The sequence below is a fragment of the Hemitrygon akajei genome, chromosome 11, assembly GCF_048418815.1.
Source record: "Hemitrygon akajei chromosome 11, sHemAka1.3, whole genome shotgun sequence".
Taxonomy (NCBI): domain Eukaryota; kingdom Metazoa; phylum Chordata; class Chondrichthyes; order Myliobatiformes; family Dasyatidae; genus Hemitrygon; species Hemitrygon akajei.
Genome location: NC_133134.1, coordinates 155,073,219 through 155,097,837, shown reverse-complemented (window position 1 = coordinate 155,097,837; position 24,619 = coordinate 155,073,219). Strand labels below are relative to the sequence as shown.

The 24,619-nt window shown below is 39.9% G+C and overlaps 1 protein-coding gene across 3 annotated transcripts in view; it reads right to left on the bottom strand.

Moving 5' to 3' along the window:
• LOC140736160 (translocating chain-associated membrane protein 1-like) overlaps positions 1-24,619 on the bottom strand; it is a 118,445-nt gene that overhangs the window by 4,237 nt on the left and 89,589 nt on the right. Inside the window, exons 7-11 of one of the 3 annotated variants that reach the window (XR_012100897.1) lie at positions 23,849-23,919; positions 19,009-19,113; positions 13,925-14,068; positions 8,835-8,995; positions 1,511-1,825 (exon numbers count right to left, since the gene is read on the bottom strand). Coding sequence is in view for 2 of the 3 variants with exons in the window: in XM_073062025.1 (XP_072918126.1) it covers positions 1,952-2,007; positions 8,835-8,995; positions 13,925-14,068; positions 19,009-19,113; positions 23,849-23,919 (537 nt within the window). In the remaining variant the exon portion in view is untranslated. Of the gene's footprint in view, positions 1-1,510; positions 1,826-1,857; positions 2,008-8,834; positions 8,996-13,924; positions 14,069-19,008; positions 19,114-23,848; positions 23,920-24,619 lie in introns of those variants that run through there. The other 2 variants (XM_073062025.1, XM_073062024.1) reach the window with 2 other exon arrangements.

The following is a 24,619-nucleotide window of genomic DNA, read 5'->3' as shown; positions in this document are numbered from 1 at the left end:
ATTATGTATTTTTGTTGATTTTTTGTGTTAACCACCTGGTCCTGTGGTGCCACAAGGAACCCTTTTGGTTCTGGGAAGAGGTCCTCCAACTCTGCGCCAGACATTTGACACTTCCTTGTCAATATCTAGTCTGCTCAGATTATGGAGATTGTTTAACTTTTCCTTCAACAGTGACAATGTCTTCATGTTTCTGGTTGTGCTCTCATTTAAATTTGATGGTGTATACTTATCAGAATTGCATATGCTTGTGTGGAGTGCTGACTGCTGTTTTCGTTGATGAAAGTATACCCATAGAAGTTTTATCTGACTGTTGTGTAGATTTTTAATGTCTGTTTTTCCCCTTCTGTCTGTCTGTCCATCCTAGGTAGTGTTAATCCAAGCACATTCAAATGCACATAATATTATTTGAAATTTGTCATTTTAGTTCTTATTTTTCTTTGTAAACTATTACTAATATTATTACTTCCCCTTTACCCAATTACAGTCAAGACAACCTGTTAAAGTTGCAGGGATTTCCTCAGCAAAATAATGGAAATCATAAGACATCCCTATTCAAATCAACGGAGTCTTGAAGTAGTTATTTTATTTAAATTATAGGATTTAAAATATTAAATTTGCACAAATGGCATGGAAGTATTATTTCCCCATTAGGGAACATCAGTTAAACTACACATGTATTCACCAATAATAGATGGACATTTTAAAAAAATACTGTGAATTAACAGGTATATCATTCAAAATAAAACTTTTGAATTTAACAGCAAACAATCAGCAATTGCAAACCCACAGTATTATCAAACTGAAATCAATTTGATGCAAATTTAAATTGATTTGTTCTATTTTTCAAACTTTGCTTCATGAGCATCCGTTAGTAAGAATAGCAATGAAATGTTCGAACAGGCTCCCCTTGCGTCTTGAATTCCTTTCCAACATAAATCTTTGTGTACTAGAAGTTCACTGCATATTTTAATCACATCACTAAACAGAGTTTTATGACAGAACTGCAGTTTGTTTCGTATATCAATATATCCACAGTTGAGTAGTTGTGAGAACCAACTGAAAAACACTGTGATCACTTGTTCCTTGTATAAAATGAGAATGGTTTGCAAAGGTTCAGCATATCTTCTAAAACTTTTATAAACATCCACAGAAGTGTAGTGGAGAGAATACTGACTGGTTGCATCACAACCTGATATGCAAACACCAATGTTCTTGAACAGAAAAGCCTCCAAAAAAGTAGTGGATATAGCCCAGTCCATCACAGGTAAAGCCCACCCCACCATTGAGCACATCTACAAGGAGCCCTGTTGCAGCTCAGTAGAATCCATCATCAAAGATCCTCATCATCCACACTCTTTTCTCACTGCTGCCATCAAGGAGGTACAATAGCCTCAACTCCCACACAACCAGGTTCAGAAACAATCATTACCTCTCCACCATCAGGCTCCTGAACCAAAGGTGATAACTTCACTTGCCCAATCACTGCACTGTTCCCACAAATTAGACTTACTTTCAAGGATTCTTCATGCTATGTTCTGATATTTATTGCTTTTTTTTGTATTTTCAATTTGTTGTCTTTTGCACATTAGTTGTCCATCTTGTGTGTAGTTTTCATTGATTCGATTGTGTTCCTTTGAATTCAGTATGAACACCCGCAAGAAAATGAATTTCAGCAGTGTATGGTGACATATAACTGAGATGTGTACAATATGATGCAAAGCACCAAGACGTGTACAGGATTCTATGGCCCATGACTTTCCATCACATGTGCAAACAGTTCACTTCTACATTCTGGAGAAGTCTTCCCATAATGCAGATGGGATATCTGAAGAAAATTACAAAATGGGGAGGCACAAAAATAGTTTTATTCATGTTTGGCTAATTATGAAAACACCACTTCATTTTTACTTGCACTATTTTTCTTCTTTTGCATATTGGTTATTTGTCATTGTTATGTATAGTTTTTCATAGGTGTTTTACTGTATTTCTTTATTTTCCTGCGAATACCTGCAAGAAAATGAATCTCAATATAGTGTACGATGACATACATGTATTTTGAAATTTCAAAAAGTTCAAAGTAAATTTATTATCAAAGTTAGTTACACATTTGCTCACAAATAAATTCAACCCATCTACATGGATGGTGAGCCTTAAGTTTTCTCCAAACTAAACTGGCAAATTGTTTATTATTGTCACATGTACTGAGATGAAGTGGGAAAAAACTGTTGTGCATGCCAACCATACAGATCATTTCACCACTGAGGTAATACAAGGGAAAAGCAATACAGAATGAAGAATGATGTGTTACAGATACAGAGAAAGTGCAGTGTAATCAGACAATAAGGTGTAAAACCCCACTGATTTGCTTGGCTGCACAAGTCTAGGGAAGACACACTCTGGTCTTGCAAAACCCGTGAGATTGAATCTGCTCTCCCACCCCAAATCCCAGTTTGTGTGGATGCTGAGTAATTCACTACCCTGTTACAACTCAGTGCCAAGAAATAACAGACAGCACAATGCATACAACTAAAGGAATTATATTTATGAAACTTACTTAACTAAAGAAAAGATAGAAAAAGCAAAAAGGGCCATTAAAATTAAACAGTCAAATGTGCACAAGTTGCAACTCATCTTGAACTTCTCTGTCACTCACACGCTGGGCCCTCAGTCTGCGTGAAAGCACACACCACCTTCCAAACATCGCTCATAATCCATCTAGAACAAACCAGTCTCCCACTGGGTCGTATCCTACAGCCTGTTCTCCCCAGCATCTTCTCTCTTTGTGCCTAGCCAATCGAAAGCTCCAAGACCAACCTCAGTGTCACTCATCAAAAAAAAAAAATGCCCCCCCCCCCCCCCATTTCCACCATCCTAATTGGATGGTACACATTCTCCATCATCCCTCATCTTCAACAATAACCCAAATGGGCTGAAAGCAGAATAGACTGCTCTTACAGAACTGCTAAATGAAATACCAGGGCATTACATCCTCATGACTTTGAAACAATTTGCCATCCTGTCATTAATAACACTGTTTTCAGAGGAATTTTGTGATGTGAGAGCCTTCAATCTATTTGTAAATGACAATAACATATCTCACTATGGGGATAGTCGCAAAACTCTGTTTCTCCGATGCTACATAGGCCAGCCTATCTGGGGGTCTCCTGACTCTTCAGTTTCAGATACTTCCTGGGATACTTCTGGTCTACATGGCGAGGTCTTCCCTGGTCTATTACTTATGCCTTCCAGCAACTCTGATCCCTCTGCAACTTGACTGAGCTCAGCTTCATTCCCAGTTATTTTAGAGCCCAGCCCACCTTCATGGTCCAGCTGCAAGCCTGCCTGTCCACTGCTAGCCCCCTCCCCCCCATTTCATCTGCCTCAGTGCAAGAAGGGTTGGGAATCTCTTCCTCAATTAATGGGGAGTTAGTGAAAGGCAGCATATACCATACCCCCATTTCCTCATTCTCCAAGTCTATATCCCATTCAGGAACGGGGGCCATTCTAATCCTGTCTGCTGCTGGTCCTTCAGTCTCCCTGTGTCCCTCTGTCTCAGTTTTCTTACTCGGTGTAGGGTCCACATCAAGCTCTGGGTCAACACACACCTATTGTCCCAGAGGTAAGTGGTTCCGATGGAGAATTTTGACAGGCCCATTCCCATCCTCTGGTTTCACCTGGAAAACTGGTACGTTTGGCATCTGCCTCTCGACTACATTGGGCATAGCCGCCCAGTGGTCAACCAATTTCTGTGTCCCAGGTAGCCCCAAATTCTTTATGAGGGCTCAGTCTCCAGGCACGGGTTGGGAGAACCTAACCTTTAGATCATACCTCCTCTTATTTCCTTGATTCTGCCTAGCAGCTGCGACCTCAGCTAATTCATAAGCCTTTTTTACCTCCCTTCTCATATCAGACACATACTTCAGATAAGTCTGTTCTAGATCTTCCTTGACAGTACCAAAACAGATCAATGGACAACTTTGCTTCACGCCCAAACATCAGATAATACAATGAGTACCCAATAGTTTGATTCTGTGTACAGTTGTAGCAGTGGCCAGATGTCCACTGATATGTTGACTCCACTTGTTCTTTTTGCTGATCTCCAGGGTTCCACGCATGCCTAACAAGGTCTGATTAAACCTCTTGGGCTGGGGATCACCCTGCGGGTGATAGGGCGTAGTTTTCAACTCCAACCATGCTCAGTAACTCACATATGAGCCTACTCTCGAAATCCTGTCCCTGATTGCTATGTATCCGCCTAGGGAGGCCATAATAAATGAAATAATTCCCCTATAACACTTTGGCCAGAGACCTCCCGCTCCAATGTTTTCCTGACACCACTGTCATCCTGTTCACCTGTACAACCAAGGGCTTCTGCAGTTCAGGCCTCACCAGTACCCCAACAGGTAAGCATGACTCCTCTTAATGGTCTTCCGCAGCATCCACCAAGAGGGCCTCGGCATCAGGCATTCCAGGAAATTTGGGATTTCCAAGCACTGTAGCTACATCCTCAGGCCATTACACGACTGGTTTGGCCTGGTTGTACCACACAGTCCCTCATTTATGCTCACCATTCAGCCCAGTGCGGCCACGCACTTCCTTAAAAACAGTATGGAACAAAGGGTGAATGGACAATATTTTCAGAAAGCTCTCTCCAATTTTCTCCTTGCCAGGCTCCCATTAACCTCCTCATATTAGGAGTATTTGTCCCCACAAAAGTTTTGCCTTTCTCAACTGTGTCTGGACAAACCAACTCTAATGTATCAAGGACCTCAGCTACTCCTACATCTCCTCTGACAACTCCACCTTCAATGAAAAATAACCATCATACAAATAATCATTCATACTAAGACTCCAGATCTCTAGCACACTGAATGGCATCAATGGTAAGTGCATCAGATACCAGCTGTAATACATACCGCACAGCAGAGTAACCGGAGAGCTAGTGTCAAGTATGGCTCTAGCATAAACACCCTCAATCCGTAGTGATACACTGGAGCTTGGTCCCACTAAGCCTTCAGGAAGTTTTTTTCTGCTTTAAGGTGTTCCTCAATATACTGCTGGGAACAAGTCCCCCCCCTCCCCCCCCCCCCCCACCCCAGAGATGCCAGGCCGTTCTCTCACTGGGTCTCTCTGCTTAGGTACCCGAGGCTCCCTCTCCGAGGGTTTTCCCATCCTTCACACTCACATCTGACATGTCCCTCTTCACCACAGTTATAACAGGCAATACCAGTCGCTCCCCTACTCACAAGACCCCATTCACTTGTAGCCCTCTCCTTAGTCCGTCCCCTCAGGGGGCCCGACTCCCTGTCGGAGTTATTGTGTGGGGTGGCTGCACCCACTGATAACATCCAGGACATCTCAGTCCTACACTCTGCCACGAGCTCCTTTACCACTTCCTGGGATGGGTTATCAGTGGTCACTTCAGCCAAGGGGTCTACTACTGAGGACTGTACTCTACTGATGGAGGCCTCCCGCACTTCCTTCACATTCCCCTCCTCTCTTACTTCTCAAATCAGCTCGACAAACAAAAGGAGGGGGCGCATCTTACGAGACATTCAGAGACCCCAAAGATCAATGGTTGGATGCCTTTCGCCTCTTGGTCCATTCAGAACTGATTCACCTCAGCCATTTGAATGACCCCCCACCCCCCACACCACAAGCAACTCAGCTACCTCTCTAGCCAAAAAATGTAAGCGGAAAGTTGCTCCCTCTTATGAAACATGTTCCAAAATCCTGTCATAAGCTCCATTGGGCTTCCCATCATGCCAAAAGTATTTTCTACTGCCTTTTTGTAGCCCACAGAAGCAGCAAAGGGATTCTGTGTCTTCAAGGATCTTACTTCATTAACAGCCAGCCCCCTCAAACTCTCTACCAATTGCTGTCTTTTTATATCATCAGAGCACTGCCACTCATCCAGCATCTGAGGGGTCTGTTCCACCCAAGTCAAACACTCCTCTTCCCCTTTAGGGGTGGGCTTCTTCCTGCGAATAGCAGGGACTTGGAACTTGGGCATTTTGCCATTTATTCGCCAGGGAGGCAAGTGCTGCTACCAATTCAGAATGCTTACCCCTCGCTGGAGGACTCATTAGACCTTCCATATCAGACCACTCCTTCCCCTTGCTCCATAGAAACAAGAACAGTCTCCGCCCCCAACTACGGGAGACACTGCTTCCGATACAGCATGCTTGCCCACACTTTTCCTTTCCTGGGGCCCCCAGTAGTACCAGGCAGACCCACCGCTGTTACATCAGCACTAGTCTGAACTAAAACAAAGTCTTTGCCCGCCATTTGCTCAAACCTCCACTTCATGATTGTAACTTTTCCTAATGCATTAACAGTACTTAAAGTCCGAATTAACAATCCATTTTGACTTTGAATGTCTACCACACTCAATACACATGCATTTGTTACCAGTAACCCTGTGGATTCACACCACCACTCAACCCCTGCAGCATCCGTTACCATGTATCGCAATCACGTTACTGGACAATAGTTTAACTCAGGCTTAAACAAACAACCCACTGGATCATTGCTCAGGGCAATCACACAGCATCCAACAAAATCAGCCCGGGATGATTCCCCCACAAGTAAAACCCTGCTGATTTCCTTGGCTGTACAAGTCGAGGGAAGACAGATTCCTGTCCTATCAAACCAGTGAGATTGAGATGGCTCTCCCACCTCAACCCTGGATTGTGTAGATGCTGAATAATTCACTATCCTGTTACAACTCAGTGCCAAGAAATAACAGACAGCACACTGCATACAACTAAAGGAATTATATTCATGAAAGTTACTTAACTAAAGGGTTAGCAAAGAAAAGAAAGAAAAAACAAAAAGGGACCATTATAATTAAACAGTCAAATGTGCACAAGTTGGAACTCATCTTGAACTTCTCTATCACTCATGCACTGGGCCCTCAGACGGTGTGAAAGCACACACCACCTTCTGAACATCGCATGTAATCCATCTCAGAACAAACAGGTCTCCCACCAGGTCACATCCTATGACTGGTTCTCCCCAGTGTCTTATCTCTTCATCTTCCACCGAACAAAAGCTCCAAAACCAACTGTAGCATCCCTCACCAAAAAAACTCCCCCCAGTTCCACCAACCTAACTGGATGGCACATTCCTCACCATCCCTCATCTTCAACAATAACCCAAACAGGTTGAAAGTAGAACAGGACTGCTAAATTAAATACCTACAGCATAAGAGTAAAGATGTGAACCAGGGCATTACAGGTGCAAATCCATGATGAGATAGATTTTGAAGTCAAGTCCATCTTATTGTATAAGGGGATTATTCAATTGTACTATAACAGTGGGATAAAAGCTGTCTTTGAACTGGGTAGTACATATTTTCATGCATTTGCTTCTTTGGTTCAGTCGGGGGGTGGGAGAAAAATGTCCGAGATGAGAATGGGGTCTTGGATTATGTTAGGTGCTTTACTAAGGCAGCAAAAAGTGTAGAGAGAGCTGATCCAATGTAATTCCAACAGGAATTTAGCTTGGGCCAACCTCAAGCAAGTGGACAGGAGTGTGTAGGATTTGATTAACTCTATATTTGGTGCTTTTGGAAAAGGATTCAGAAGTTAATAAAACATTGAACATAAATTCTACTTATGTTCTAATTTTGTGATTGAACCTTATAAGTAATAGGTATAGGAGTGGTGAGTTGGTGATTAAATCTGATCTACCTCAAATCCACTTTTCTACATCATTAGTATACTTTGATTCTCTTGGGTAGTATGTAGGTTACAGCAGCACAGAGGGTTCTGAATTGATCCAGAATCTTGGACTGATGATACAAGAGTAATACAGTACTAGTCATAGGATAAAATATGTAATCAGGAAGCTCATGTTTTTCCCCCGATCATATAAATCTCTACATTTCAGTATTCCTATCTTATGTTGAGAGAGTAATCCTGGGAAAAAGCTTAATTAATAATGGGATTTCCTGACGATCATGGAGTTGTAGAGAGAGAGATAGAAAGAGACCCTTCAGCCCAATGGGTCTGCACCATCAGCAACCCATTTACACTAATCCCATTTTGCTTCCCTCCCCCCCCCCTTAACTCCTCCTCATTCACCAACACACTATGGACAATTTACAGTGGCCTACCAGCCTGCAGGTTTGTGGAATGTGGGAAGAAAATGGAGCACTCAGGATGGAAATCCATGCAGTCCCAGAAAGGATGTGCACACTACAAACAGTCAACACCCAAGGTCAGGATTGAAACTGGGTCTCTGGTGCTATCAGGCAGCAACTCTACCAACTGCACCACTGTTGCAGGCTAACTATATTAATTCAGGTCAGCTTAATACCTAAGAAACCAAAAGCTGACATACAAACGAGAAACCAGGCTATGCAAAATGATTCCTAATCTTGGATTTCTATCTGTTAATTAATTCTCAATACATGTTAATATAATTCCATGCCAGAAAACATGTTGTGAAATAATTTGTGTGACAGTTTCCCTACTCTGCTTCCCCTCTTATCCTTTTGTCTTCTCTTCACCTGCATATCACTTCCCCTTGTGGGCCCTCCTCCTTCCCTTTCTCCCATCAGATTCCTTCTTCTTTAGCCATCTACCTTTTCCATCTATTCACCTTCCAGCTTCTCACTTCATCCCCCATCTCCTCTCCCCCATCACTTTCTAGCTTGTAGTCCATCCCCTTCTTATTCTTGCTTTGATGAAATATCGACCATTTATTCCTTCCATAGCTGCCTGCCTGACCTGCTGAGTTCCTCCAACATTTTGTGTGTGTCTCCAGATTTACAAGATCTACAGAATCTCCTGTGTTAAATAATGAAAGTTTCTTATTTTAATACTTACACTTGTTACATTCCCTTTTTGATGGTTTGTTCTTGGTATTAACTACTTTCTTTTTAGGGATCTGATTCTGAGTGTGTTCCCTCCACTTCTTCAGCTGGAAGTTAATAAACTTCCACATCATCCATGCTTGAGTTAGACAAATAGCTGCCAGGCAACTAATCCTGTTTAAACAAAGACACCCACATTTTAATGAACCACTTAATTATTCAAAGCAAAAACACACAGAAAAAATTTAGAAGACAGTGCCACTGGGCAAATATAACACATGAAATTATAATAAATACAGCAATGTACCATCTGGAAATCTAAAGAATTTCATAAAAAAAAGACAAACTGTGTGATCAGTTGGTTGTAAATGTAATACAGGCCAAACACAGGTCTTGGCTTAATGATTATCCAATTGTATTTGGCCTTGCAATGTTATTGTGAAAGAAGAGTAAATTTCTGAGAACAAGCAACACTAGAAGTGGTCAGTTACAAGTCTGTCCCCGAAATTAATCTTCTAAAGTACATATGTTGCTAAAGTTCCCTGACTTTATCATATCATCATCGCTGACACCTGACAGTAATTCTGTCAGAAATCTCAAAGTAGGTGGACATGGTAAAACTCGACTGCCTTGGGAAGACTGGATTGAGGAGGCATCTGAACACAAAAAAACCAAGTATCAGGAGCTGGTAGAGCAATGCCAAAGACCGGGGTGGAGGGCACGATGTGAGCCTATAGAGGCAGGCTGTAGAAGTTTTGCTCACTGCTTGTTGTGCAGAACCTATTCTCTCCTTGGCACTATCGGATAGCAAAGCAAAGAGCCATCAGGACCGTCACAGAGGCTGCCATGCAAGCCTCCAGATGGCTATAGATCAAGCAGTGTGACCTGTAGACCAGTGCTACTGGGACACAAGGCAGGGCATGATCAACCCTGGCGGGGTCACCTTGGTGAGGGTATCTAATGAAAGACCTGAAATGCCCAATGACCCAGGTTATATCACTGATGTGACCCAGTTCATCTTAGGATGCATCTCAGCATCTACATTTATATACTGCATCATTTTCTGTTTGTACAGTATATGGTAATGAGACAGAGGAAGTAATGTTTCTTTCAAAATATCATAAAAATTAGATCCTATGAGGAACATGACTAGATAGATACTTTATTCATCCCCATGGGGAAATTCAACTTTTTTTCCAATGTCCCATACACTTGTTGTAGCAAAACTAATTACATACAATACTTAACTCAGTAAAAAATATGATAAGCATCTAAATCACTATCTCAAAAAGCATTAATAATAGCTTTTAAAAAGTTCTTAAGTCCTGGCGGACTTAATCAATATCTTTAAACTGTTCAAAGTAAAAACACTATTGGTGAAATTACTGCCGCTCTGCATACATGTGATGTGTTACACCAAAAAAATTGCTTGCATTTAAAGGTAACCAACACCAAAATTATCCCACCATTGTTACTGTTAGCTAATTATCACCAATTATGGTGAACATAGGAAGATCCCAAAAGCAGAATTTAAATTATTTAAAGTAATTAAAAGTATTTTAGGTTTTAAGTCAAAAACGTTAAAATTAGCTAGTTTGAGCATTCTTTTATAGTTCCATTAGAACAAAAATAACCTAACGTAATAGAATTTATACAGAAACTCAGATCCGTAAATTTTATTGCGGAAGTCATTTGGCTCAACTGATTTGTATTGAGCCAAATGGAACCACTTACGTTCTCTAAGTGATTCCATCTACTCAGCTTTATTTAAACTCCCAATATATCCTTTGATTTGTTCCTCCCTTAAACATTTTATCCACCTCCCTCCTAAACATAACTCTGCTATTGGCTTTAAATTTTCTTCATGTGGTCCACATTATAGTTGTTCTGCTTTATTTTCAAAATGAAGGATCAAAAACTTCAGAGAAGCTCTTGAAAGAGCTACAGGTAAAAACTCAATGGCAGAATATGGTCTAATTATTTCAAACCAATCTAGCAGTCCAAGTGATGTCAAGTAACTCATCAATCAGGCTTTGTAAGGATATTCTGCTGCTCAGAAAGAAACATTGGAAAGCAAAGAACCAAGAGGCACAGAGAAGAAAGGTCATACGTTATTGAGCAACACACACAAAATGCTGCTGGAAAGCAGCAGGCCAGGCAGCATCTATAGGAAGAAGTACAGTCGACGTTTTGGGCTGAGACCCTTCATCAGGACTAACAAAGAAAAGTGGAGAAGGGAAAGGATCATGAGATGGGAGGCCTACGGAGAAAGAAAGGGGGAGGGGAGCACCAGAGAGAGATGGAGAGCAGGCAAGGAGTGATTGTGAGAGTGGCAGACAGAGAAAAAAAGGGGGGGGGGAAATAATAAATAAATAAGGGATGGGGTAAGAAGGGAAGGAGGAGCATTAACGGAAGTTAGAAAAACCAATGTTCATGCCACCAGGTTGGAGGCTACCCAGACGGAATATAAGGTGTTGTTCCTCCAAACTGACTGTGGCTTCATCTTGACAATAGAGGAGGCCATGGATAGACATATCAGAATGGGAATGGGACGTGGAATTAAAATGTGTGGCTACTGGGAGATCCTGCTTTCTCTGGCTGACAGAGCATAGGTATTCAGCGAGTTTCCCTTTTCCAGCTGTGTATCCCTTTTGCCAATCAACTTTCGAGCTCTTGGCTTCATCCCTCCCCCCACCCCCATCTTCTCCTATCATTTCGGATCTCCCCCTCCCCCTTTCAAATCTCTTACTATCTTTTCTTTCAGTTAGTCCTGATGAAGGGTCTCAGCCTGAAACGTCGACTGTACTTCTTCCTATAGATGCTGCCTGGCCTGCTGCATTCCACCAGCATTTTGTGTGTATTGCTTGAATTTCCAGCATCTGCAGATTTCCTCATGTATATGTTATTGAGATTTGGTTGGTCCCCATTGAAATCAGGGATGAAATAGTTTTAGAACTTTGTGGAGTATCCCACTAAGATAACACAAGCAGATAAGCATTTATCTCTACAAGCGGCCTAAGTGCCACACCTGTTGATACACCACCTCCCTCACCTCCATTCAAGGCTTCAAACAGTCATTCTAGCTGAGGCAACTCAGCATCTGTAAATCTGCTGGGGTTATCTATTGTGTCTGGTGCTCCTGATGCTGGGGAATCACTTTGTCGAGCACCTCCTCACCATCTGCCATAAATGGGACTTCCCTGAGGCCAAATATTTTAATTCAGATTCCACTTCCGGTAAAATGGCAGCATGTATAGACACAGTGGACACTCATGGGCCAACCAAAAGGTGCTTTTTTTTCTTTGTTTGACTCCAATAACTACATGTACAGCAGGTCTACCACATCAGTGAGTAGCTCATTGTTTGGAGTAGCTGGCCAGGGTGTTGTAAAAGCTAGCTGGCGGTTTAGAGGCGAGTCAGGGTGTCAGACCTCAGGAGGATCCAGAATGGGTTTGGAAGAGTTGACCTGGGAGCAGACCATGCTGCTGCCTGCGACTTGGAGACACCAAAGTTGGTGCCTTCAAGGTGGTGCAAAGTCCGTGTGTAGTGAAACCTTGAGTGACTGTCTTGGATGTTTCTTTTGCAATTGCAAGACCCTGTTGGACATTGATTTCCACAGGCAGCGAGGCAGCAGTGTTGACTCAGTGGTAGCAAAGACTAGGCCTCAAGCAGCGAGCTGGCGTTATAGTGTAACATCTGGGCTTGGTTGTGGATGACTTCTCCAGTTGGTGCTGCCCTCCAGTGTTGGATCGATGGAATTACAGGCCAGACCACTGGGAACCATCAATTTGCGAGACATTGCTCAGTGTCTTGGACTAAAAATGTGTTTTCTTATGTGACTATGCTTTTTTCCCCCCCTTTCTCACTATTTTAAATGCACGTCTATGTTTTTGTACCTTGGCCCCAGAGGAACACTCTCGCGTTCCGCAGTAACTGTGTATGGTTTGACTGACAATTAAACTTGATTTGATTTGATTTCCGGTCCGACGTGTCACTCCATGGCCTCCTTATGTGCCAAGGTGAGACTAGCTTCAGGATGGAGGAGCAATACCTTAGGACCAACCTGATGGTATGAATATAGATGGAGGATAAATTCCAGTGATGGAATTTCCCCCACCCCCCCTTTCTTTATTCCTCACTCTGACCTTTCAGTTTTCCCCTCCACCTTCCCCTTCTCCTACTGTCCATTCTTCTCTCCCATCAGATCCTTTCTTCTCTTCCCCTTGAATTTTCCCACCCACCTATCACCTTCCAGCTAGCCTCTGCCCCCACCCTTTTATTCTGGCATCTCCCCTCCATCCTTTCCAGTGCTGAAGAAGGGTTTTGGCCCAAAATGTCGACTGTTTATTCTCTCCATTGATGCTGCCTGAGCTGCTGAGTTCCTCCAGCATTTTGAGTGTGTTGCAGCAGGTGGAGGGTGGAGAGTGGAGGGAAAAGGCTTTTTGGAATCAGAGTCATAGGAGCACTAAAGCACAGTAACAGGACATTAGGCCATGTAGTCCATGCCAAAAGAGTTATTCTGATAAGTAAATCATATGTATTTTGTCAACAGATGCAAGGAGGATACAAACAAGAATACCCAAAAGGAAGAAAAAAATACTGGGGAACAATGAGATGTACAAAGAAATGCAGATATTGCAAGTCAGACATAAAAACAGAATGCAGTGAATGTTCAGCAAGTTATGTAGCATCTTTGAAGAGGAAAAATGTTGCAGGTTGATGACCCTTCAAAACTGGCCAATTCTGGTACTAACTACCAAGACTAATTACCTGAAATTGTTGAAATCAACTTTCAAACCTTGTAACCTGCATTGTGCCCATTAGAAGATGGGAAGCTGTTCCTCAAAATTATATTATTGGGCTTCATAGAAATGCTTAAGCAGCTAAAGTTGGCAAATTAGTGTGGGCTATCAGTTATTGTCACTCCAGGAAATTATATTAATAAAATATGTTCTGGAAAAAGGTGTAATTGAGTCTTACATAAATAACTGCATTCCACAAATTGAGAAGTGAAGCAATTCCAGCCAATGCCTTTCATGTATATATTCACTCTAAGAATACTTGAAACTTCTTCAAATATTGGACTACATTTTATTAACATACCTGACAGTCAGTGTGTTGAAATTTCCATCTGCTATTGAAAAATCTTGATTCTCTGCTCTTGCCAGGCCAAAGCCAAAAGTGAGGACAGATAGAGTCAAAGTGAGAAGACGGGCCATTACAAAAAGCAGAGCCCAAAGGGTGAAGCTGGGGGGAAAAAAAGGATTTAAAAAAATTGAACTGATAGCTGAAGTTTAATTTTATGAATAAAAAACATGAAGATAATCATATCCCAAAGCAATACGCCAAATATCCTAGAGACCAGGAATAAAAACAGAAAGCGCTGAAAATACTCAACAAATCAAGTGGCTTCTGTGGAGAGATAAGCAGTGGTCACATTTCAGGTCAATGACTTTTTGGAGAATGGAAGGTCAGGCCTAAAGTTTATTGTTTAAAGTCAGTGACTTGAAACGTGAACTGTTTTTCCCTTCACAGACTTGTTCATTTATTTATTGAGATACAATGTTAAATGCTTCCAGAATTTTCAATGGCGATAGTTAACGTAATTTATTTTCCAATATTCATTCTACATTTCATTGTATTAAATTTATTCCATTTCCCACCAGTTGTGTGATGCATTCCAACTGAAAGACACTAAGTAATAACATTCCACATCTCTTCATCTTAGCTGAATCTGAGGCAAAGCATTTTATGGTCCAAGAAAACAAAAGCTTTTTCTTAAATTGGATAGCCATTCATTTTGTGACTATGATGAATTGCCAGCTTTTGAATGATTTCCCAATCAAAGAAAATGACACAAATGAGGCAGCACAATAGCATAGTGCCAGCAATTGGGATTCAATTCCCGCTGTTTATCAGGACTTTGTACATTCTCCCTGTGGGTTTCCTCTGGGTACTTGTGAGCCCCGAAATCCTTGTGACTTGCTACATAATATTTTGTGTGGTTTATCTGTGCTTTCTATTTTGCGATAATAAAGTAGGCTTAAGTTACTTAGTTCTGCTTGTACACTTATTATGACATCTCCTGGACACTCGAATATTTTGGGTCTATCAAACCAGCCCATTGCACTAGTTCTGTTGCTGAGCATAATCATTCTTCATGTCAATTTCTCTCTCTTACAATTACCCATCACAGCACATCCTCCTTTTTGTACCTCAAAATGTTCAGCTTTTCTAGTTTGGATGGAAGGTCTAAAACATTAAATGTTTTTCTCTCTCTGTAGGCGTCTCCAAATTTACTGTCTGTAGTGATATCATGTGCAATGATGTGCCAGTACATGACTGGGCAGAGCACTGAGCGTGCGCAGGATTGCTAGAATGTTCCAGCACATGACTGGGTTAAGACGTGTTTATTACTGTAACTGAAAGTTCTCTAATTCTTCCAGAATGCAATTCTTCATTGTTAACCCATGGTACATTTAAATAGAAGTAAATAACATGGTGTCAGGAATGGTTCTGGAAGAATAATATGGGAGAATCGAGAATCAAAGATAATCAAAAAAAAAGTAAAAAGTTTGAACTGTAAACGGTAAAATGGAAGGTTTACAACCCCCATCAAAACTTCAGCTGACTGGCAATGTAGCTGAGAACTGGAGGATATTCAAGCAACAGTTTGAACTGTACTTAATGGCGACCGATTATTAAGAAAAATCGGAAAAAACCAAAGCTGCGCTTCTGCTCCATGTAATCGGGAATGACGCAGTAGAGGTATATAATAATTTTGTCTTTGAAGATGGAGATAATTTCAATTTAAAGTCAATAATGGACAGATTTGAAGTATTTTGTATACCTGTGTAATTTAATGTATGAGTGATATAAATTCTTCACATGTGCGCAGAGAGCTGCTGAAACAATTGATCAGTATGTTACTGAGTTAAGAAAGTGTAGTAGAACATGCGAGTTTGGATTGCTTATGGGCTTTCATTAAAGATAGAATTGTTTGTGGCATTCGAGATAATGCTCTGAGAGAAAGGCTGTTGAGAAAGCAAGATTTATATTTTGTAAAAGCTTTGGCACTTTGCAAAGCTTCTGAGACCGTGATGTTCCAGGCTCAAGAGCTTTTTAATCAAAAACTGTGATGTAAACGCTGAAAAAAGTGCAAATACATCAAGAAATATAATAATACGTCAACGAAACCAACGACGGTATTGGAAAGAAAAAAGGCACGTGATCGCTGTGTGGGGGAACATCATCCAAATCAGTGTCCCACAATTGGCAAAATTTGCAATGGCTGCAGTGAGATTAATAATTTTTCATGCTGTTGTAAAAGTAGAAAGAAGGAAAATAAAATGAAACAAGTAAATGCTGTGCTTGAAGATGAACGTGAGGAATTTTATATCGATGTGCTTTGTGAAAATAAACAAAGTATGAATGACTGGACTATTCTGTTGCAAGTGAATCAGAACAATATTCTGTTTAAACTTAATACTGGAGTGCAAGTAGATGTTCCTGCAGAATCTGAGTTTAATGCTTTAAAGCCAAGACCGAAGTTCCATCAGACAAATATAAAAGTGACTGGGTATTCAGGTGCAGACATTCCAGTTAAAGGAACATGCTTGGCAAAAGTATCTCACAAAAATATTGTGCACACGCTTTCATTTGTGGTAGTGCCAAAAATTATACAGTCAATTCTGGTTTATCTGCCTGTGAAAGACTTAATTTGGTGAAAAGAGTTTTAGTCTTGGATAGTGGCAAGCTGAAGCAACAGAATGTTGCATTACAGTCGGCAGAAGGTGATGTAACTCGACTGCAGGTCCAGTTCATGGAGGCAAATGCTGACATGGAGAATATAAAAGCAGTAGCTGCAGTGTCTGAGGCGACCAAACAGGAGGCAATTGATGATATGAAAAAGCAATGGCAGGAGGAGGTTGCTTCAGTGCAAGCGATAATGAATATAAGGTTCAGTTTCATCACCATCTAGAGGAAGAACGCTCACAGTGGGCACAGTATAAGGAAGAAGTGAAAGCACAAGTGAAGGAATTGAGAAGTTTTATTGAAATGATGAAGTCCCAGCATAAAAAAGAGATTACACAGTTAATGAATGAATTAGATGAAGAAAAGATGATTCGTATTTCATTACAAATGGAACTGGAACGTGAACTGACTGATCTAAGGAGACGTTTGTCTGAAGGACAAGGAAACAAAGTGAGGATACAAGATAAAATGAACACATAGACACAGGCCACATCATGCATGGTCCAAACAGAGGAGGGAGCAGTGTTAAGAAGAAATCGCAAAGATCTTAAGAAAGAGCCAACTTCAGAGTTTCAGTTATCTGATATAGATGTGTTTTGATTAATGTTGTTAATTGTTTTTTTTCTTTTTAAGGAAAGGAAGATGTGGTGATATCACATGCAATGATATGCCAGTATATGATTGGGCAGAGCACTGAGCATGCGCAGGATTGCTAGAATGTTCCAGCATGTGGCTGGGTTAAGATGTGTTTATTTATTACTGTAAATAAAAGTTCTCTACTTCTTCCAGAGTATGATTCTTCATTGTTAACCCATAGTACGTTTAAACAGAAGTAACTTAACACTGTGTATATCCACTTTTGATGATTTTATTACTTAAAGATAAGATTAGCTTTATTTGCCATTTGTACATCAAGACATGCATCAAATCAAATCAGCAAGGATTGTGCTGGGCAGTCTGAAAGTGTCACCACACTTCTGGAGCCAACATAACATGACTACCACTCACCAAACTTAACTGTATGCCCCTGGGAGGAATCCCAAATGGTCATAGGGAGAATGCACAAATTCCTTACAAACAGCAAGTGATAACTCAACCCCAACCAGTAATCACAACTGAGGGAGACAACAACTTCTTACTCAATATCAGCAAGACCAAGGAGCTTCAGGAGGAGGAAACCTGAGGTCCATGAGCCCTCATCGGGAGATCAGGGGTGGGGAGGGTCAGCAACTTTAAATTCCTCAGTGTTATCATTTCAGAGGACCAGCACGCAAGTGCAATTACAAAGAAAGCACTGCAGCACCTCTACTTTCTTAGAAGTTTGCAAAAATTCGCATGACATCTAAAACTTCAACAAATTTCTGTGTGGTGGAGAATATATTGACTGGCTGCATCACAGCCTAGTATGGAAAACACCAATATCCTTGAATGGAAAATCATACCCAGACCATCACAGGTAAAGCCCTCCCCACCATTGAGCACACTACACAAGGTGTTGTTGCAGGAAAACAGCATCCGTCATCAGGGACACCCACCACGCAGGTTATGCTCTCTTCTCAGTACTGCCATCAGGAAGGTGGTACAGGAGCCTCAGGACTCACACCATCAGGTTCAGGAACAGTTATTATCCCCTCAACCATCAGGCTCTTGAATCAGAGGGGATAACTTCACTTGCCCATCACTGAACTGTTCCCACAACCTATGGACTCACTTTCAGAGAATCTTCATCTCTTGTTCTTGATATTTATTGTTTATTTATTATTATTTCTTTCTTTCTTCTTGTATTTACGTACTGATTGTCCACTGTCCTGTTGGTGTAGTCTTTCATTGATTCTATTATGGTTATTGAATTTATTTAGTATGCCCACAAGAAAATGAATCTCAGGGTTGCATATGGTGACATTTATGTATTTTGATAATAAATTTACTTTGAACTTTAGTTTTTCCAACATTGTAGGAACATTAATGTCTATCTCTTGCCTTTCTCCTCCATTACAATATCCTATTTATTTCAACTAGTTGTCCTTCTCTTTCAGGTACTCTTGCTCTTCTGCTCTCCCAAAAGGTTCCCCTCCATTATAATGGATTAAGGTATGCTCACTCAGAATAGACACAGTTTACATCGGAAGATGGACAGGATTTCAGCTTAGTAAAGACACTGACAGAACTTAATCTTGCCTTCAATACCTGCATTTCACTGCACAGATATCAGTAACATGGTACAAACAAGCTTCCCTCTCCCCAGCCCTAGCCCTAGAGTGCTGCAGATATTTAGACCAGCAGTGCTACCCTGACCTCACTCAGTTAACCTGGTTTAAAGACTGATGCTACTCATTTTCTAACTGGATAAAGTTGCTGAGTAAAAGGAAAACAAATGCTTATACTCCAAAACTGTTAGATAAATCCTACCAAACTTCACAAACTACTCTTACCCTTTTTGCTTGTTTTCATCACTGAAGTAAAATAGTCGTGATGCATGAAACAAAAGCTCTACCAGGTAATGCGGTACCAAAAGTATCAGGCCGAGTCTGTGGAGGCTGTTATAAAAACAAGGCACAAACAAAATTCATCTTAAAGGATGATTCTGTATAGATCTAAATGAGATACTAGAATGTTTCTTTCTAAAAAAAATACCTACCTTGAAATTGTCACATCAGTAGGTTTCATTAAAAAGCTATCACACATCTATTCAAACTTGAAGCTATGACACAGACAAAACATGTACCACAATTTATTTTCATATTGGGCATGGTAAGCTTTGGCATTACTATACACAAGAAGTACATGAACAGAGGGGCAGGGGTGGTGAAATCAGTGTATTAATTACTAACCTTAAGGAATAAAGTAACTCCTCTGGATACTATAAAGTAAAACCACAAATCCCAGTAAACAATTTATTTAAAACTATTATTCCCTCTGCTTCAATCTTAAATCCAGTTTCCAAAAGAAATTAATTCCAATTTCCAGAGGCACCTTCTGATATACTAACTGAAACAGCTGTCATTATGAACAAGTTAGACAATTATTGGGGGTAGACTAAGTAACTGACTTGTAAGCCAAATATTGTCCTTGCCCAACATCAACTTGCATGCACATTCCAGCAGAAGGCACTGTATAATATACAAGATAAATCACCTGGGCCTATTTTCCCTACCTGCCCCATGGTCACTAAAGCTATCTCCCACAACAGTGAATATAAATAAAATAATACAGATGCTGGAAATCTGAAATTAAAAGAGAATGATAAAAATACTCAACAGTGCAGGCAGCATCTGTGGAGACAAACACATTTAATTGTCCTGACATTACTGATACCCAGCTATGGCTCATGTTCCTCATTCCGTTGAACTTAGCTGAAAACAGAAGTGTTTGTCCAAATGGTCAGAAGAGAGATGATCATGAAATAAACATCCCTGGATGTCTTTGATAGTGAAGATTTGCAATTTTTCAAAGCTTTTCACTGATCATTAAACATTTAATTTATTCATTAAATACTTTAAAAATTAACTTTAAATAAAAGCTTTAAGCTCTACAAAACCAAAAATTGTAATTAAACACAATAGACAAGTCACAATTTAGAAAACTCGCCTTATTTTTCCTCTCCCTCTTCCTCATACAGCCAATAGTCCACATTGTAATAAATATATTATTGAATCCTGTGCCAGGCACATAGCTGATTCCTCAAACACTCTACATCTTAGAATTTTTGCAAGATTCTCCCATGTAGAATCCAGCAACAGAGCACAGAAATAATCTCTAGACTCCATTTCAGCCAAGTTCCAAAATTTATAAATATTTAAAAACGAGTTGGTTATACATCATGTAAACAAGCCTCTCAGCCCAAATTATCTAAAGCAATCAAGTCATCTTCCATAGCTAGTTCCATTTGCATGTATTTAGCACATATCCCTCTAAACCTTTCCTGTATATGTAATAGTTCAAATGTCTTAAAAACATTGCAATTATACTTGAGTCTACCACTTCCTCTATCAGCTCATTTCATATACCCTGTGTAAAAATTTGCCCCTCAGATCTCCTCTAAGTCTTACCCCTCTCACCTTAAATCAATGCTCTTTAATTTTAAATACCTCTACCTTGGGGACAAGAAGACTATTCCAATCCATTTTGTGCATCACGCATTAACTGCTACAAGGTCACTTCTCAGTCACCTTTGCTCCAGGAAAAATAGTCCCAAGCTATCTACTCTCTACTTAAAACTCAAGCCCTTCAGTCGCAGTGAAAACAATATCCTTGTGAATATTTTCTGCACACTTTTTTGACTTCCTAACTGCACACAATATTCCAGGTGTGGTCTCACCAATATTTTGTACAGCTGCAACATGATACCCCAACTACTGTACTCAGTGCCCCATCCGATGATAGCAAGCATGCCATGCTTTTTTTTCACTACTTTGTCTACCTGCCTACCCACTTTCAGGCAACTATGTCTCTCTATTCTACAACACTGCTCAGGGCACTGTCATACACTGTATACATCTTGCCTTGGCTCATCTTCTTAAGATGCATAATTTTGCACTTTGCAGAGTTAAATCTGCCATTCCTTCACCAAAATACGAACTGATTTAGATCTTATGGTACCCTCAGACAATTTTCTTCACTGCCCACTAGATCATCAATATTGATGCCATCTGGAGTTTATGAATCATGCCATCTGCATTTTCATCCAATCTCCACAGCACACCACTAATCACAAGCCTCCAACCCAAATAATAACTCATTATTACCACTCCATCTCCTCTACTAAGTCAATTTTGTATCCAGTTAGCCAGCTGGTATTCATGTGTTCAAGTTTCAAACACTGCTATCATGCAGGATCTGCCAAAAGCTTTGCTAAAGTCCACATACACAATGTCTACTACACTGCACTCTTTAATCCTCATCATGTTTTCAATCAAATTTGAGAGACACGTTTTCTCCATGCACAAAGCCATGCCGACTATTCCGAAGTTCTTGCCTTTCCATATGTAAATAAATCTGTTTCTCAGAATGTCTTCCAGTACCTTTTCCACCACTGATGTTAGGCTCACTGGCCTATAGTTCCTTGATTTGTTCTTCCAGATTTTCTTAAATAAGACACATTAACCATCTTCCAGTCTTACAGTAGGTAGGTCATCTGTGGCTAAGGAATCTACAAAAAAAAATTTCTGCCAAGGCCCCTACAATTTCTTCCCTCGCTCCCTCATCATCCTGTTTTTTTTCAGACCCTGGGGTCACTCATGCACACTAACACACCAGTATCTTCTCTTTTGCAATGTCAACATATTTAGGATATTAGTGATAGCAGTTCCACACTTCACAGTAAAACCAGGACCATTGTTACAGGCTGATGATCTGAATTATTAATCTTGTTCCTATAAAAGATGCTGCTTGCTTAACTAAGTATTTATTATATTTACTGTTTCTAGTTTTGCTCTTGTTAATGGTTTAATTGCTTCCAGAAATTATGAAATTTGTTTTAAAAAAACAGACGTGAGGTTCAAATCCAGCATTTGCAGCTCACTTATACAAAAAATTATTTCAGTTCTACCTCAGATGCAAGCAATATTTATACACGTTAAACAATATTTTAAATACTATCTCTTACCCTGCTCAATAATCCATTTTATCATTTAAACTCTCAAGCCCGCCACCCTAATACAAATGTATTCTTTTTCCTTCCTTTTCTCCGCAGATGAAAATTTGTTTCAAATTAAACCTTAAACTTGTAATGAAATGTCCAAGTTAAACAAGCTGTTCCTCTCTTCAAGAAAAAAATCCAATTTGCTCAGTATTTGCTTTATTTTCTGTTTACTGCTGATTTCCAACATCTGCAATATACTTGCTAATTGGTTTATACTGTTCAAAGAAAAATACAGTGTATTCCAGTTAATTGGGCCATTGGTTAATCGGAGCAGCTACTTATTTGGGATACTATGTCGCTTAATTGGGGCAGGAGAGTGCCCCAATTTCTACCTTGTGTCAGTCAGGTGCACTTGTATGGCTGTTATGTACTACAGAGTGTCTAGAGCAACTTTTTAAAAATAGTGTCATTTGAGTATGCTTGTTTAGTTATTCATTTGAGCTGATCGATGTCAAGTTACAAACAAGTAAGTTTAGGCACTACTTCGAGCAGGAAGGCAATGAAGGCAATCCATTATCTGCACTAGGTGTCTAGGCTGATTTTGTTCATTTACAGTTAATCAAAAGAACACAGCAGCATACACTGCACAAATTCCTCCATCGATAACAGTTTTATAGTAATGCAGTAAATATTGATAATGTTCTGATTTGTTCTTTTTTCATTTAAATACATTGTTTGTTGCTCAGTTAAATATACTTTATCTTTTAAAACCATCTCCAGAAACTTCAGCTAATTGGGGTAGCCACATAATTGAGCCAAAATGTACTGGTCATGTGTCTCAATTAACCAGAATCCACTGTATAATGCACAGCAACATTGCCCGGTATTTTAGTAAAATATTTGAAAACATTAATGGAAAAAGTCTGAGGTTGATTTAAAGTTTATAATGTATAACCACTGGACGAATTATGAGAACTACCGTCAATTTGCTTGTACTTTTAAACGAAAGGGAAAATGTAATTTAAGAACAAACAGATTTGTCAATATTCCAAGTTCATCAAAGTTAGTCTTTTTAGGAAAATTTTAATATGTATGGTCCATTCTTTAGGCTGCAATGTTATCAATATAGTATGATGGAATTTTTGATCATTTACAGTCATTTTGTCTGTAAGAGTTATTAGAACTGCAAATGAGCTGGCCCTCTATCAGAAAGCACTGAGAACACAGCTTCTAAGAATGGGTTGACTGGGTACCACTTCTTTTGAAATCTTTGTTGTATTCTCTACCAGTCATAAGATTTGAAAAGAAAAGAATGCAAGGAGAACAATGTGCAAAAGGGAGCATGGGGCTAACAGCAGCAGTTAGTACAGATCAGTAGAGAAAAGGGATGCAGGAGGTGTGCACTGATCAACAGGTAGCTTTCCTGACATTATGTTTCTTTTCAAAATAACTTTTGCAACCTTGAAATGAGCTCAATACAGATCTAAAAAGAAACAGAATGCAAGGTGGATCAAACTTTTTTTGTTCAAGGGAATCTCGATTACCCACCATTTTACAAAACAAAATGGAGTGAAGGAAACAGAGCAGAGATTATTTTGGCAGATAATCAAAGTTCCACTACACAAAAATAAATCCAAATTATGATCTAAATTGAAAATAATTCTGCACCAGACACATGATTAAAAACTTACGTTAATATATAGGCACCAGTGATTTGGAATATGTAAAGGCAAATGTAGTACAGCTGTCGAGCGATATCCTCCTGTAAGATTTAACAATTTGAAACAAATGAGGAACAGAACTTAAAAAAGTTGTAAAGACACAATGAGCATCATGAAGCAGGGTTGCAGATTTTTCTACAAATCCCCAGATTTGATACTGTTCACAATGCCAAAGATAATGTTGAGGGGAAATTAGGTGCTTCCCTAGAGGGAGGGAGAAGTTGAAGCATCGCTGCAACCATTGCTGCATATCTCGCAGAGAAGTTGAAGGACTTAAAAAGACTTTGAAACAGACTGCTCAGTTGTTTGCCCACCTGCTTTCTTACGGGAGGAATGGCAAGAGAGAACTTGAAGGAATATAAAAATAAAAAAAACATAATTTAGCAGGAAAATAAATAATACAATGATGCAAAACAAAAAGAGTCCACACATCATTTCCTTGCATTCAAGACCAATTTCCTTAAAAGTGTTGAAATTTAAATGGCAATTTCAGCCATAGTATGCAATCTATTCCAAAGAAGAAGTAGTTGTTCAGATCAATGCATAGACATCTCCTCTAAAATGGAAGTAATATTATTTACACTTCTTCATAGTTTGCTTATTCAATTGAATACCTCTGGTCAAAGAATAACATTCTGACAAACACATTAATTTTAAATTTACCACAGAAAGTATTGATTAGTAAACTGCATCTTGTACAGGTTCAAAAACAGCAAGTTTAAGGCAATTTGAATTCAAATC